This window comes from Lipotes vexillifer, unplaced genomic scaffold, assembly GCF_000442215.2.
Source record: "Lipotes vexillifer unplaced genomic scaffold, Lipotes_vexillifer_v1.1 scaffold37, whole genome shotgun sequence".
Classification (NCBI taxonomy): domain Eukaryota; kingdom Metazoa; phylum Chordata; class Mammalia; order Artiodactyla; family Lipotidae; genus Lipotes; species Lipotes vexillifer.
This window is the reverse complement of record NW_006791811.1, coordinates 3772109-3787017: the sequence shown is the minus strand read 5'-3', so window position 1 is coordinate 3787017 and position 14909 is coordinate 3772109. Positions and strand designations below refer to the sequence as shown.

Genomic DNA, 14909 nt, shown 5'->3' with positions numbered 1-14909 from the left:
TTTTTGCGGTACACGGGCCTCTCACTGTTGTGGCCTCTCCCGTTGCGGAGCACAGGCTCCGGACGCGCAGGCTCAGTGGCCATGGCTCACGGGCCCAGCCGCTCCACGGCATGTGGGATCTTCCCGGACCGGGGCACGAACCCGTGTCCCCTGCATCAGCAGGCGGACTCTCAACCACTGCGCCACCAGGGAAGCCCTCAGCACATATTTTGAAACTTCCCATTTCTTTTTTTTTTTTTTTACTGGGCCTTATGTCTTGAGGTTTATTCATGTAGATGGAGAACTAGTATATTCCTTTTTTAAAATTCTTTTTAAAAAAATTGTCATAAACCATACATAACACAAAATTTTACCATTTTAACCATTTTTTTAAAAAATTATTTATTTGCTGTGTGCCGCCTTAGTTGCGGCAGGCAGGCTCCATAGTTGTGGCTCATGGGCTCCTTAGTTTTGGCTTGCGGGCTCCTTAGTTGTGGCACATGGTCTTCTTAGTTGCAGCATGCGAACTCTTAGTTGTGGCATGCATGCGGGATCTGGTTCCCCAACAAGGGATCGAACCCAGGCCCCCTGCATTGGGAGCGCAGAATCTTATCCACTGCGCCACCAGGGAGGTCCCCATTTTAACCTTTTTAAAGTGTACAATTCAGTGACATTTAAGCACATTCAGAATGTCATGCAACCACCCTCACTACCCATTTCCAGAACTTTTTATCATCTCAAACAAAAACTCTATACCCATCAAACAATAACTCCCCTCCTCCAGCTCCTCCAGCTCCATTCCCACTCCTCCAGCTCCTGGTAACCTCACTTACACTTTCTCTCTCTATGAATTTGCCTTTCTGTCTCTATGAATTTGTCTATGAATTTGCCTCTAGGTCACCTTTGTTTCTTTGCTTTTTTTTTTTTTTTTTAGTTTGTTTTTTGGTTTTGGTTTTGGTTTTTTTTGGCCACACCGCACAGCTTGTGGGATCTTAGTTCCCCAACCAGGGATTGAAATCAGGCCCAGGGCAATGAGAGCGTGGAGTCCTAACCACTGGACTGCCAGGGAATTCCTGAGGTCATCTTTGTTTTTGAAAGATAATTTTGCTGGGTAAATAATTATAGGTTGATAATTTTTTTTCATTCAGTACACTGTTTTGTACTGCATTGTTTCTGATGCAGAATCTGCTGTCATCTTTACCTTTGTTTCTCTTATGTAATGTGTCTCTTTGGCTGCTTTTAAGATTTTTCTCTTTATCACTGGATAAAGCAATTTGATAATGGTGGACCTTAGTTCAGTTTTCTTCATGTTTCTTGTCTTGAGATTTGTTGGTCTACTTGGATCCGTGGGTTTATAGTTTTCATCAAATTTGGAAAAATTTTGGCCATTATCTCTTCAAATATTGTTTTCTGTCACCAGATTCCTCTTTCAGGGATTCCAGTTACATGTATATTAGGCTTCTCAAACTTGTCATAAAGCTCACTAACTCTCTGTTCTTTTATTTTTTTCCTTTTTCAGTCTTTTCCTCTGCATTTCATTTTGTATAGTTTTATAGCTATGTTCTCAAGTTCACTAATCTTTTCTCCTGCAATGTCTAATCTGCCATGAATTCCCTCTAGAGCATTTTTCACTTCAGAAATTGTAGCATTATTTCTGGACATTAAATCTGGGTCTTTTAAAATATCTTCCATGTTTACCTAACATGCTCAATACCCATAGCTTCTGCACATATTGGATATAATTATAACTCTTTTTTTTTTTCTTGCGTTATGCGGGCCTCTCACTGTTGTGGCCTCTCCCATTTGCGGAGCACAGGCTCCGGACGCGCAGGCTCAGTGGCCATGGCTCACGGGCCCAGCCGCTCCGCGGCATGTGGGATCTTCCCGAAACGGGGCATGAACCCGCGTCTCCTGCATCGGCAGGCGGACTCTCAAGCACTGCGCCACCAGGGAAGCCCCTATAACTCTTTTAATGTCCATGTTTACAAGTTCTTATATTGGTATCAGTTTGGGGTCAGTTTCAGTTGATTGATCTTTCTTCTGTTATGGGTCATATTTTCCTGCTTCTTCACGTGCCTGCTTATAGTTTATTGGATTCTGGACATTTTGACTTTTGCCTTATTGGATGTTGAATATATTTGTATTTGTATAGATATTTTTGAGCTTTGTTCTGGGATGCTCAAAAATAGTAACTTAAATAACCATTTAAGTTACTTGGAAACAGTTGATCCTTCATTGCTTGATTTCCAATATCTTGAACCATTTTTTTTTCATTTATTTTGTCTAGTTTTTCTGTTGTTTTAGGAGGAGGGTTAAATCCAGTTCCTGTTAGTTTATCTTCTCCAAAAGTGGAAGTTGAGGATGAGCAGCTTGATAGGATAGCACATGCTTCTGTAACCACTGATTTCCACCTCCCAGAGAAAGGAAGCAAGAAGCTGGAAATCTATTACTATCTGTTATGGGGCCTAATATTGAAAGGATGACCACCTAAATACCATATTATTCTTGGAAAATTTTTGCAAATCTGCATTTTAAGCAATGCAACCCTTTAGGGAGTGCTGTGACTTTCAGAAGTGGCATAGTGTCTTGAACCCAGTATTCAGAGGCAGGGTGGCAGTAGGAAGGTCTTGGTGGGAGCAGAGAGTGAATCTATAAATCTGTGGCAGACTCAAAGATCAGGAAGGTCTATCATCTATCTATCATCTGTCAGGAAGGTGCTATCTCAGGCAAATATTAAACGTTGACAACTTTGGTTTCAGGCTGTGTTGATTCTTTCAAATGTGGGGCACTGAATTCAGCCATATGCTAAAGTACCTAATATAACTGGTGTTATATATGTGTGTCATGTTCAGCACCTTGTGAAGTTATCTCATAAATAATTGGATCTTGCTTATTTACCAAATGCCTTGAGGTCCACTGCTCTAATTTCTTTGTTTTTATAGGTGAAAAGAAAATGTAAATGCATTGAAAAAAGAGCAGGCCTGCTGGTTAATATACAGATTTCATTACCTTTAAATTCGTTGAACTGAGCAGATCTCACTCTGGGTGTATGCCTTTTTTAGGATATGAATTTGGACTTTAGTAATTGAGTGGGCTTTGAAACATAGCTTTCTGTCTCATTTCTGTTTCATGATGACTCTACATGGAATGTTCTGCTTCTGAGTTATGTGTCCTGCTTTATCAGGCATTAAGCAGTTGGCCTGAAAAGGTAATACCTGAACCAAAGACATTCAGTCCAATAAAAACAAAACAGATTTGAGTATACGCAATGTCAGTGATTAACTTTACTTTCACACTTCCTTGTGGTTTTTCAAAAGCATCAATCTCTAGGTACATACTGAAAGCAGATACTTGACCTAACTTAGGTTTCAACCAACAGCAAGCAGATGCTGGCCTGGCAAAAAGACAATATCTAGCAAAAGAGAAAAATTGATTTTTTAAAATATGGTTAGTACAATACTTTTAACACTGGTTAATTCCACTCATGGCTTTTAATCAAAGTGCAATATTAAAAGCCACACCTATAAAGAACAAAGCACACTATGAATCACTTTAAATATATGATCTTTAGCTTTGCCATTATCTTTGCAATGTAGGTAATATAGCCCTTGTTTTAATATAGGAGAAAATTGTGATGGGATCTGGAGGCTGGGAGAGAACCTGTATGTAAAGTACTGCAGGACATCTCTTTGGGAGATTTTTGATGCTCCTTTTTAAAGTCCTGACTCAGGCATTTCCTAAGAACATAATTTATTTTATATGACATTTATCTAGATGATATACAGCTTGTAATGTCTGGCTGTTTTTTCCTTTGCTTCAGGAGCATGTACCATCTAATTAGGTTGATGTGAGTTGAGAATACAACATTTTTCTCCAGCACACAACTCCTTAAAGGCTTTTCTAGACCTTTGATATCTTGTATATGCCAGTTAAGAATTTAATATTAAGTCAGTTTTTAAAGTTATAAAGAAAACTTCAAAAACTGCATCCATAATCCTATCATCCTGATGCAGAATTGTGTTTATTTTTCATAGAGACTTGTAATCTTTTTAATGATCTTTTCTTAATTTAGTTGTTCATTTTATATGTACTTTGAATGTTTCCTTTGTGTTGTTTTGTGTTTATTTCTGAAGTTCCTTTTTTGTTTTTCTCTTTTATTTATTTATTTATTTAGGCTGTGCCAGGTCTTAGTTGCGGCATGAGGGATCTTTAGTTGTGGCATACAGACTTTTTTTTCTTAAAGATTTATTTATTATTTATTTTTGGCTGAGTCAGGTCTTAGTTGTGGCATGCGGGATCTTCCGTTGCGGTGCACAGGCTCTTCAAGGTGGTGCATGGGCTTCTCTCTAGTTGTGGCCTGCAGGTTTTCTCTCTCTAGTTGTGGCGCATGAGCTCCAGGATGCATGGGCTCTGTAGTTTGTGGCACACGGGCTCTAGTTGAGGCATGCGAGCTCAGTCGTTGTGGCATGCAGGCTCAGTTGCCCTGCGGCATGTGGGATCTTAGTTCCCTGACCAGGGATCGAACCCATGTCCCCTGCATTGTAAGGCAGATTCTTTACCAGTGGACCACCAGGGAAGTCCCATGCGGACTTCTTAGTTGTGGCATGTGGACTTCTTAGCTGCAGCATGTGGACTCTTAGTTGTGACATGTGGACTTCTTAGTTGCGGCATGCATGCGGGATCTAGTTCCCTGACCAGGAATTGAACCCGGACCCCCTGCATTGGGAGTACTGAGTCTTACCACTGGGCCACAAGGGAAGTCCCTGAAGTTCCTTTTTGTTAAGATACTCCCAGTCCTTTACAGATAGCATTTACTCAATTTTTGTCTCATCTCTTCTTTTTTCTGCAAATAAGGAAATCAGGGGCCATCTTAAAGAAGTGGTTTACGTGAGGTTGCTCAGAAAGTGAGGTGGTTAAGGTTTGGGTTTTTTTAATTCATACTGCTGCAGTAAAATCATCCTAACTGCAGAAGCCACTTGAACTGTGGAAGGCATAATTGCTGGGTGTTGAATTTGGTTCAATCTTATAAGTTTATTTGGAAATTTTTGTAGAAATAGGCCATTAGGACATTGAAAGCAGCTAGTGAGTCTAGAGAAAATTGGATTTAGTGTTTAAATTTTTTAAAAATCAAGATGCTTATAAGGCATTCATTGGTATCATTCATGTGTGAGATATATATCTATATCTATATATATATAGATACATATATATATAGAGAGAGAGAGAGAGGGAGAGAGAATGATATAATATTTCTCATTGTTTAGAAAACAGTCTGAGGTGAGCTTAAATGTATTTGCCAGCATGGACTCAGGTCCCTCATCTGGAAAATTAGAAATGAAGCATTCATTATATTTCAGATTCATTCTGTTCCTAGAATTCTTCGACTGTTTCACTTTCCATTCTTTGGAATTAATTTAGTCAACTGGCTTGTTTTTCTTTTATTTTTAAGCTGGCTTATTTTTCTAACTGGAAGAGTAATTTGCACACTTATTGAAATTTTTATTATTCTTTTTTATGTTGCTTTTCTATTTTTAAAGTTTGGCCTGCACTTAAATATACTTCTATAGAAGCAAAAGTTATTTTTTAAAACCTGTGTCAAAAAATAGAGTGTAATTATGTGACTTACACTTTCATGTGTGTGGCAAATTGGGAGAAATTTGCATAAGTGAGAAAGTGAGTCTGTATAAAAGAATTGCTTTATTTCTTTGAGGCAAGTTAAGACAGACTGCTTTTGGACTGGAATACTACTTTGTTATCGAACTCACTTTTATAAAAATGCTGCACTAAATATTTTTAAATAGCTTTATTGAGATATAATTTATCATTTAAAGTGTACAAATTCAGTGGTTTTTAGTATATTTGTGCAGAGAGTGTGCAGCCGTCACCACAATCAATTTTCATCGCTCAAAAAAGAAACTCCATGCTCATTAGCAGTTACTCTCTATTTCCCCCAAGTTCCTTCCCCCACTGTCCCCAAACCTAGGTAACCACTTATCTAGCTCTTGTTTCTATAGATTTGCCTAACTAGACATGATATATAAAGTATTAATACTTAATCCTTTTTTAATGGTTAATAGTCCATTGTATGCATACCACATTTTATTTATCCATTCATCAATTGATAGACATTTGGGTTATTTCCACTTTGTGACTATTATGAGTAATGTTTCTATGAACATTTCATTACAACTTTTTGTGTGGACATATGTTTTCATATCTCTTGGATATATATCTAGGAGTGGAATTGCTGGGTCACATGGTAACAAATGTTCAACTTTTTGAGGAACTACCAGACTGTTTTTCAAAGCAGCAACACCATTTTACATTCCCACTAGCAGTGTATGAGGATTCCAGTTTCTCTGCATCCTCACCAACACCTGTTATTATCAGTGTACTGAGTGTTGATCTAAAAATGGTATATCTGGGACTTCCCCGGTGGCACAGTGGATAAGACTCCGCGTTCCCAATGCAGGGGGCCTGGGTTTGATCCCTGGTCAGAGAACTAGATCCCACATACATGCCTCAACTAAGAGTTCACGTGCCGCAACTAAGAGTTCGCATGCTGCAACTAAGGAGCCCATATGCCACAACTAAGGAGCCCTGGAGCCGCAACTAAGGAGCCTGCCTGCCACAGCTAAGACCCAGTGCAACCAAATAAATATTAAATAAATAAATAAATAAAAATGCTATATCTATGCAATCTGGTTGAATCATATTGACCTATTTTTCAACTAGTCTCTTAAGATATCAACAACACTAAGACAAATATAAAGTGAGTATATGAGAGAACAAATAGCTTTCCTTTATAAAGGTGATACTCAGTCAGAAAGCATATTGGAAGAAAAGATTTCATCCATGTAATAACATAAATTTTTTTTAATCTAGGAATAAACTTTAAAGAAATGCATAGAAACCATATAAACAAAACTTAAAAAAACCCACATAAGTATACATATAGCTGATTCACTTTGTTGTACAGCAGAAACTAACACAATGTTGTAAAGCATTTATAATCCAATAAAGATGTTTAAAAACCAAAAAAACAATTGGGTGCCATAAATCAAACCTGAATAATGGGTTAGGGAGAGGGAACATAGAAAAAGTAAACTCCCTATAGATCAATCTGTAAAGAGCACAGTTCCCCCAAAAAATTCTAATAGGATTTTTTAAAAACTGGCAATTTCATCTGGAAAAATAAATGCTCAAGAGTAAATGGGGGGACTTCCCTGGTGGTGCAGTGGTTAAAGAGTCCGCCTACCAACGCAGGGGACTTGGGTTCAATCCCTGGTCCGGGAAGATCCCACATGTCGCGGAGCAACTAAGCCATCTGCCACAACTACTGAGCCTGCGCTGTACAGCCCGCGACCCACAACTACTGAGCCTGCGTGCCACAACTACTGAAGCCCGCACGCCTAGAGCCTGTGATCCGCAACAAGAGAAGCCACCGCAATGAGAAGCCCGCACACCACAACGAAGAGCAGCCCCCACTCACTGCAACTAGTGAAAGCCTGCACAGCAACGAAGACCCAATGCAGCCAAAAATAAATAAATAAATTTTTAAAAAAGAATAAATGGGAAAATTCTGAAAAAGGAAATGTAAGGACGGAAGACTTTTCCTAATTCTTTATATTGAAAAACATCATAATCACAGATATAGAAGTAATAACAACTGAGAAAAAATATTTGCAACATTTACAGAGGATTGCTTATCTCTAATATAAGATAATTAAGTCAAAAAGGAATAGGTGAAGCATCTGCTGAAAAAGGTGCAAATAGCTAATTCATAAATGACAAAAAAAGCTCAAGGATCACTAATAATTAAAGAAACAAAGATTTTAAAATAAGACATCAGTTTTCATCTATCAGATTAGAAAATAGTTAAAATTTAATCATTACTTGTAAGGGTTAGGAAAAACACACTTGGTTGAGTGTATATGTCATAACCTTTTTGGAGTTACTATCATTCCGAATTTTGAAATAATTGTCAACATTTTAAATGGGCACACTTTGAACCAATCATTTCTATTTCTAGGAAATTATCATGAGAAATTATTCAAGCACAAATATTTCGGTTCAAGAGTATTTACTATATTATTCACTAATAAATAAGGACTGAAGTACTGATACATGCTACAACTTAGATGAACTTGAAAACAGTCTAAGCAAAAAAAATCTAGACATAAAAGACCACATATTGGGCTTCCCTGGTGGCGCAGCGGTTGAGAGTCCGCCTGCCGATGCAGGGGACACGGGTTCATGCCCCGGTCTGGGAGGATCTCACGTGCCGCGTGAGCCATGGCCGCTGGGCCTGCGCGTCCGGAGCCTGTGCTCCGTGATGGGAGAGGCCACAACAGTGAGAGGCCCGCGTATCGCAAAAAAAAAAAAAAGACCACATATTGTGTGATTCCATTTATATGAAATGTCCAGAAAAGGCAAATCTATAGAGACTGAAAATCATCAGTGGTTGCCTAGGTCTGACGGTGGAAGGAGAGGTTGGGAGGAAATGGGGAGTGACTGCTAATTGGAAGGGTTTTTTTTGAGGAGGGGTTATGAAAATGTTCTAAAATTGATTATGGTGGTAGTTGCACAGCTCTGTGAATATACTAACGACCACTGAACTGTACACTTCAAATGGGTAAATTGAATGCTGTGTGAATTGTATCTCAGTAAAGCTGTTATTAAAAATGAGTAGATTATATCTAGCATTTTTTTAAAAATGTGAAACATTACCCCCTCAAGTAAAGCTTTTCAGAAGAGGTGGCATTTGTCCTGGGTCTTGTAAGATACACAGAATTTCAAGATTCACCTTGAAAGGTGGCAGGAAGGTGTTTGTAACATAACAAATCACCTCAAAGCCTAGTGGCTTTAAAAAAAACCACCCTTTTACTTTATAGTCTTTTTACACTTCTGTGAGTTGATTGGCTCTGCTGGTCTCACTTGAGGTCTCTCATGCAGTAGCAATTGGATGGCATCTGGGTCTGGAGTCACGTGGAGGCTCACCTGGGATGCTAGCATAGTAGGTTCTCTTTCTCCCTCTGTGTAGTCTCAGGGCTTCTGCTCTCAGAGGCAGCTGAACTTCTTACATGGTGACTTAGGGCTCCCAAAAGCAAAAGATGCCAGATGTTTATAAGGTGGAAGCCTAGAACTGGCACAACACCACTCTGGCTTTTTCTTAGTTAATATAGTGATAGAGCCAGTCCAACCATCCGCACCATCCATCTCCAGAACTTTCTCATCTTCCCAACTGAAACTCTTTACCCATTAATTTTACCCTATAAAGTTATTCTTTACCCAATAAATCCTCATTCTCCTCTCTCTGTCAGCAAATGGCAACCACCATTCTACCTTGTTTCTGTGGATTTTACTACTCTAGGTACCTTACTGAAGTAGAATCATACAATATTTGTCCTTTAGTAACTGATTTGTTTCACTTACCATAGTGTCTTCAAGGTTCATTCATGTTGTAGCATGTGTCAAAATTTGCTTCCTCTTTTTTTTTCTATTTTATATATGCTAGTGTGTATCTGTTAATCCCAAACTCTTAATGTATCCCTCACCCATCCCTTCCCCTTTGGTAACCATAAGATTGTTTTCTTTTTTTGGCTTCGTTGGGTGTTCATTGCCACGCACGCTTTCCTTAGTTGTGGCGAGCGGGGACTGCTCATCGTTGCCGTGTGGGGGCTTCTCATTTTGGTGGCTTCTCGTTGCAGAACATGGGCTCCAGGCATGCGGGCTTCAGTAGTTGTGGCGCACGGGCTTGGTTGTTCTGCGGCATGTGGCATCCTCCCGGACCAGGGGTCGAACCCGTGTCCCCTGCATTGGCAGGTGGATTCTTAACCACTGCGCCACCAGGAAAGCCCCGTAAGATTGTTTTCTATGTCTGTGAGTCTGTCTCTGTTTTGTAAATAAGTTCATTTGTATCATTTTTTTAGATTCCATAAATAAGTGATATCATATATTTGTCTTTCTCTGTCTGACTTCACTTAGTGTGATAACCTCTATGTCCATCTGTGTTGCTGCAAATGACATTATTTCATTCTTTTTTATGGCTGAGTAATATTCCTTAGTATATACATATACCACATCTTCTTTATCCATTCTTCTGTTGATGGACACATAGGTTGCTTCCATATCTTGGCTGTTGTGAGTAGTGCTGCAGTGAGCACTGGGGTGCATACATCTTTTTGAATTAGAGTTTTCATCTTTTCTAGATATATGCCCAAGAGTGGGATTGCTAGATCATATAACTCTATTTTTAGTTTTTTGAGGAACTTCCATACTGTTTTCCATAGTGGCTGCACCAATTTACATTCCTACCAACAGTGTAGGAGGGTTCCCCTTTCTCCACACCCTCTCCAACATTTATTGTTTGTAGACTTTTTGATGATGGCCATTTTGACTGGTGTGAGGTGATACCTCATTGTAGTTTTGATTTGCACTTCCCTGATAATTAGCAATGCTGAGCATCTTTTCATGTGCCTGTTGGCCAACAGTATGTCTTCTTTGGAGAAACATCTGTTTAGGTCTTCTGCCCCCTTTTTTTTTTTTTTGTGGTATGCGGGCCTCTCTCTGCTGTGGCCCCTCCTGTTGCGGAGAATAGGCTCCAGACGCGCAGGCCCAGAGGCCATGGCTCACGGGCTCAGCCGCTCCACGACATGTGGGATTCTCCCAGACCGGGGCACGAACCCGTATCCCCTGCATTGGCAGGCGGACGGACTCTCAACCACTGCGCCACCAGGGAAGCCCCCCCACTTTTTTTTAATATATAAATTTATTTATTTATTTATTTTTGGCTGCGTTGGGTCTTCATTGCTACGTGCAGGCTTTCTCTAGTTGCAGCGAGTGGAGCCTACTTTTTCTGGTGCACGGGCTTCTCATTGGGGTGGCTTCTCTTGTTGTGGAGCGTGGGCTCTAGGTGCTTGGGCTTCAGTAGGTGTGGCATGCGAGCTCAGTAGTTGTGGCCCTTGGGGTCTAGAGAGCAGGCTCAGTAGTTGTGGCTCACGGGCTTAGTTGCTCTGCAGCATGTGGGATCTTCCCAGACCAGGGCTCAAACCCATGTCCCCTGCATTGCCAGGCAGATTCTTAACACTGTGCCACCAGGGAAGCCCCTTCTGCCCATTTTTTGATTGGGTTATTTGTTTTTTTGATATTGAGTTGTATGAGCTGTTTATATACAACTTCCTTTTTAAGACTAAATAATACTTCTTTTGTATGTACAGTCATCCCTTGGTGTCCACAGGAGATTGGTTCTAGAGCCTCCCAGGGATACCAAAATCTGGTTATGCTCAAATCCCTTAAATAAAATGGTGTAGTATTTGCATGTAACCTACGCACATTCTTCCATATCCTTTAAATCATCTATAGATTACCTATAATACCTAATACATTGTAAATGCTATGCAAATAGTTGCCAGTGCATCGCAAATTCTAGTTTTATATGAACTTTCTGGAATTTTTTTTCAAATATTTTTCATCCAAGGTTGATTGAATCCACAGATTCAGAACCTATAGATATGGAAGGCCAACTGTATATACCATGTTTTGTTTATCCATTCATCTGTTGTTGGACACTTGGGTTGCTTCTACCTTTTGGCTGTTGTGAATAGTGCTGTTATGAACATGGGTGTACAAATATCTGTTGGAGTCTCTGCTTTTAGTTCTTTGGAAGTATACCCAGAAGTGGAATTGCTGGATAATATGGTAATTATATGTTTTATTTTTTGACGTTGCTGCATCATTGTACATTCCCACCATCAATGCACAAGGGTTCCAGTTTCTCCACATCCTTGCCAACACTTGTTATTGTCTGTGAGTGTTTGTGTGTGTTTTACAAAACCTTATGGGTTTGAAGTGGTATCTCATTGATTTGCATTTTCCTAATGATTAGTGGTGTTGAACCTCTTTTCATGTGCTTATTGGCTATTTGTATATCTTCTTTGGAGAAATATCCTTTGCTCATTTATTTATTTTTGACGTTGTAGAGTTGTAGGAGTTCTTTACATATTTTGAGTGTTAATCCCTTATCAGATGTATCATTTGCAAATATTTCCTCCAATAGGTTGTCTTTTCACTGTGCTGATAGTGTCCTTTTACACACACAAGTTTTTAATTTTGTTGTAGACCAATGTATTGTTTTTTTTCTTACTTGTGCTTTTGGTGTCACATCCAAGAACTTGTTGCCAAGCCCAATGTTGTGAAGCTTTCTCCCTGTGTTTTCCCCCAAGAGTTTTGTAGTTTTAGCTCTTGCATTTAGGTCTGTGATCCATTTTGATTTAATTTTTATTTATTATATAAGATAAAGGTTCAACTTTATTCTGTTGTATGTGGTTATGTTTGGATATTTTATAGTGAATTTTTGTTAGTTTATATAGGTTTATAATGGTATTGTATTAAGGAATTTTTATCTAGCGTTACAGGGATTTGCTCAGAATGACGTGGTGGAGAAGTGAGTGAGTCCACTGGTGAAACAGGATTTTGTAATATGTTTGAAAATTTCCAAAATAAAAAGTTAAAAGAAGAGTTGGGGACTTCCCTGGCGGCACAGTGGATAAGCTTCCGCCTGCTAATGCAGGGGACACAAGTTCGATCCCTGGTCCAGGAGATCCCACATGCCGCAGAGCAACTAAGCCTGTGCTCCACAACTACTGAGCCTACACACTCTAGAGCCTGCGTGCCATAACTACTGAGCCTGCACTCCACGACTACTGAAGCCTGTGCACCTAGAGCCTGTGCTCCACAACAAGAAAAGCCACCACAAGCAGAAGCCCATACACCACAACGAAGAGTAGCCCCCGCTCACCGCAACTAGAGAAAGCCCGCGAAGCAACTGAAGACCCAACGCAGCCAAAAATAAATAAAATGAAAAAAAAAAAAGAGTTGGTAGACCAGGAGAATGGTGTTTAGAAACCCAGACACAAAATTTCTGTAAATAGTCAGTGGATAACTTTGTTCGATGGTATAGCGAGGTCAACCAGAGTAAAGGCAAAGCATGCCATTGATTTCAGTGGCTGCTTCCATGACATTAGATACAGCAGTTTTAGTAGTGTTTGGACTAAAACCTGATAGCAAAATTTTGAGAAATGCTTGGAAGATAGGAACATGGAGAAAGCAGTGTGGGTTCACTCTTGATAGGAAGAAAAGCTATTTCTATTAAGTCTAAAAGATTATAAATCTATGATTTAAAAAATACAAAAGGAAAGTATGAAGTCAAAATTCAAAGGCCTTGTCCCTTTTTCTTCCATTTCTTCTCCCTTACCCCCTCATTTCAGTCTGTAGTTTACTCTTGAGACTTGTGGCTGCAGAATGAATGGCACCCTGGGCAGGAGAGAGGTTTTTGAGAGGGAGACTCAAACATGCCTTTGCCTGAGAAGAGCTAGTGGAAGGAAAGGAAAAATGAAGATAGAACTGGGGAGGACTAGTGGAATAACGCCCAGAGAAGATAAAGGAAAGGAGGGACTCAGTGGCCAAGTTGGAGAGAAGAACAGAGGCACTCATTTCTTTGAGTCAACAGGAAAGGAAATGACCTCACTTTTCTCTCTGAAGTAGTAGACTGAGTTCCCTGCTGAGAGTGATTGAAGTTTGGACAGGGTTGATGGCATCTCTTGGTGTAACCAGTAACCACAAGAATGAGTAAAAGATTGGCAGCGTTGAGGACCCAGCTCAGGCCCAACTATGTTCGAAATGACTTTCTCATTGAGGAGTGCCATCGTACAGGGGGACGTGCCATCTCATTGATTTCCAGCGATAACTCAGTTCACTGGCTGGTTGACTAAGGGAGATGTTTCTTCCTTGTCCTCTCTGTGTGTAAGTTTACTAAACTAGGCATTTACACTTAAAAGCAATCAAGTAGGACTGCTCTTTAGTCCAGAGTACTTTAGTAGCTATGCTTGTTTTCTGTGAGCCTCTTGAGCAGGCTCTCCGGTGAAGGAAAAATTTGACAAAATGATTAAATAGAGACCTCCTCTGGTCATATTGTGGTGAGGAAACCACTTTCACTTCCTCTTTTGAAGAAACAGGTAACAGAAAACTTAACCCTGGCCGTTAATCATGTTGCAGTGCCAATCAAAAAAAAGAAAGAAAGAAAAAGAAACCCAGACACAAGAGTTTCTATAAATAGTCTGTGGATAACTTTGTTATAACTTTTTTTGCACTGACCGTCTAAAATGTGGTCAGGGTAGATTCTGTTTGCTATATTTTGAATGTAAACATCATCAAGAATTAAATGGTTTTATACATTTAAAGTTTGGTATCTGTGAACCTCATGTAATATTTTCTAGAAATAGGAGTGGAAGTTATGTTACCTACTTCAGAGAACAGAATTGTCTAACTAAATATCTCAAGTTTAGTCCTTGTCAAATATTTCTCTGTAAGTATGAAATTGTTTTTCCTCAAGATTTTATGTAGTAGAAATTGTTTACTGGTCATATGTAGAAGAATTTAAAAGTGGGCTTTACTTTTCCTTCTTATATTTTTTAGGAGACCCATGTACAGTATCGTCTCAGTTGGAGTTAGAAGAAGCCTTTAGGCTTTATGAGCTAAACAAGGATTCTGAACTCTTGATTCATGGTAAAGGAGTAGTCATTTCCTACTCTTCTAGAACTGTACTTCTTTAAAAACATAACCCTGTATCCTTAACCATTTAAAAACATGGTCCTGATGTCATTTTCTTAATCTGTATCCCTCATTTCTGTGTAATTGTCCTTGTTCGGTAGTGTCTCAAATGCTAGAGAAGACAAAATTGATCGGCTTCTTATAATCTTAGGAAATTTCTTATTTGTGTATACCTTCTTGGGTATTAAACTGTGATCGTCTCAGTGTTTTACAGCAAAGTTTTAGCATAGAATTTAAGAATTGAGAGCCCAGTAGAACCTAAGTCATCCCCTTGCAGTTTTGTAATGTATGCAAATGATGGTTTCCAAAGGTAAGATATC

At 39.4% G+C, this 14909-nt stretch overlaps 1 protein-coding gene across 1 annotated transcript in view; it reads left to right on the top strand.

The window, feature by feature from the left end:
• PRKCI (protein kinase C iota) overlaps positions 1-14909 on the top strand; it is an 80297-nt gene that overhangs the window by 24590 nt on the left and 40798 nt on the right. The window contains exon 3 of the mRNA XM_007464732.1: positions 14455-14544. Coding sequence (XP_007464794.1) covers positions 14455-14544 — 90 coding nt within the window. The remainder of the gene's footprint in view (positions 1-14454; positions 14545-14909) is intronic.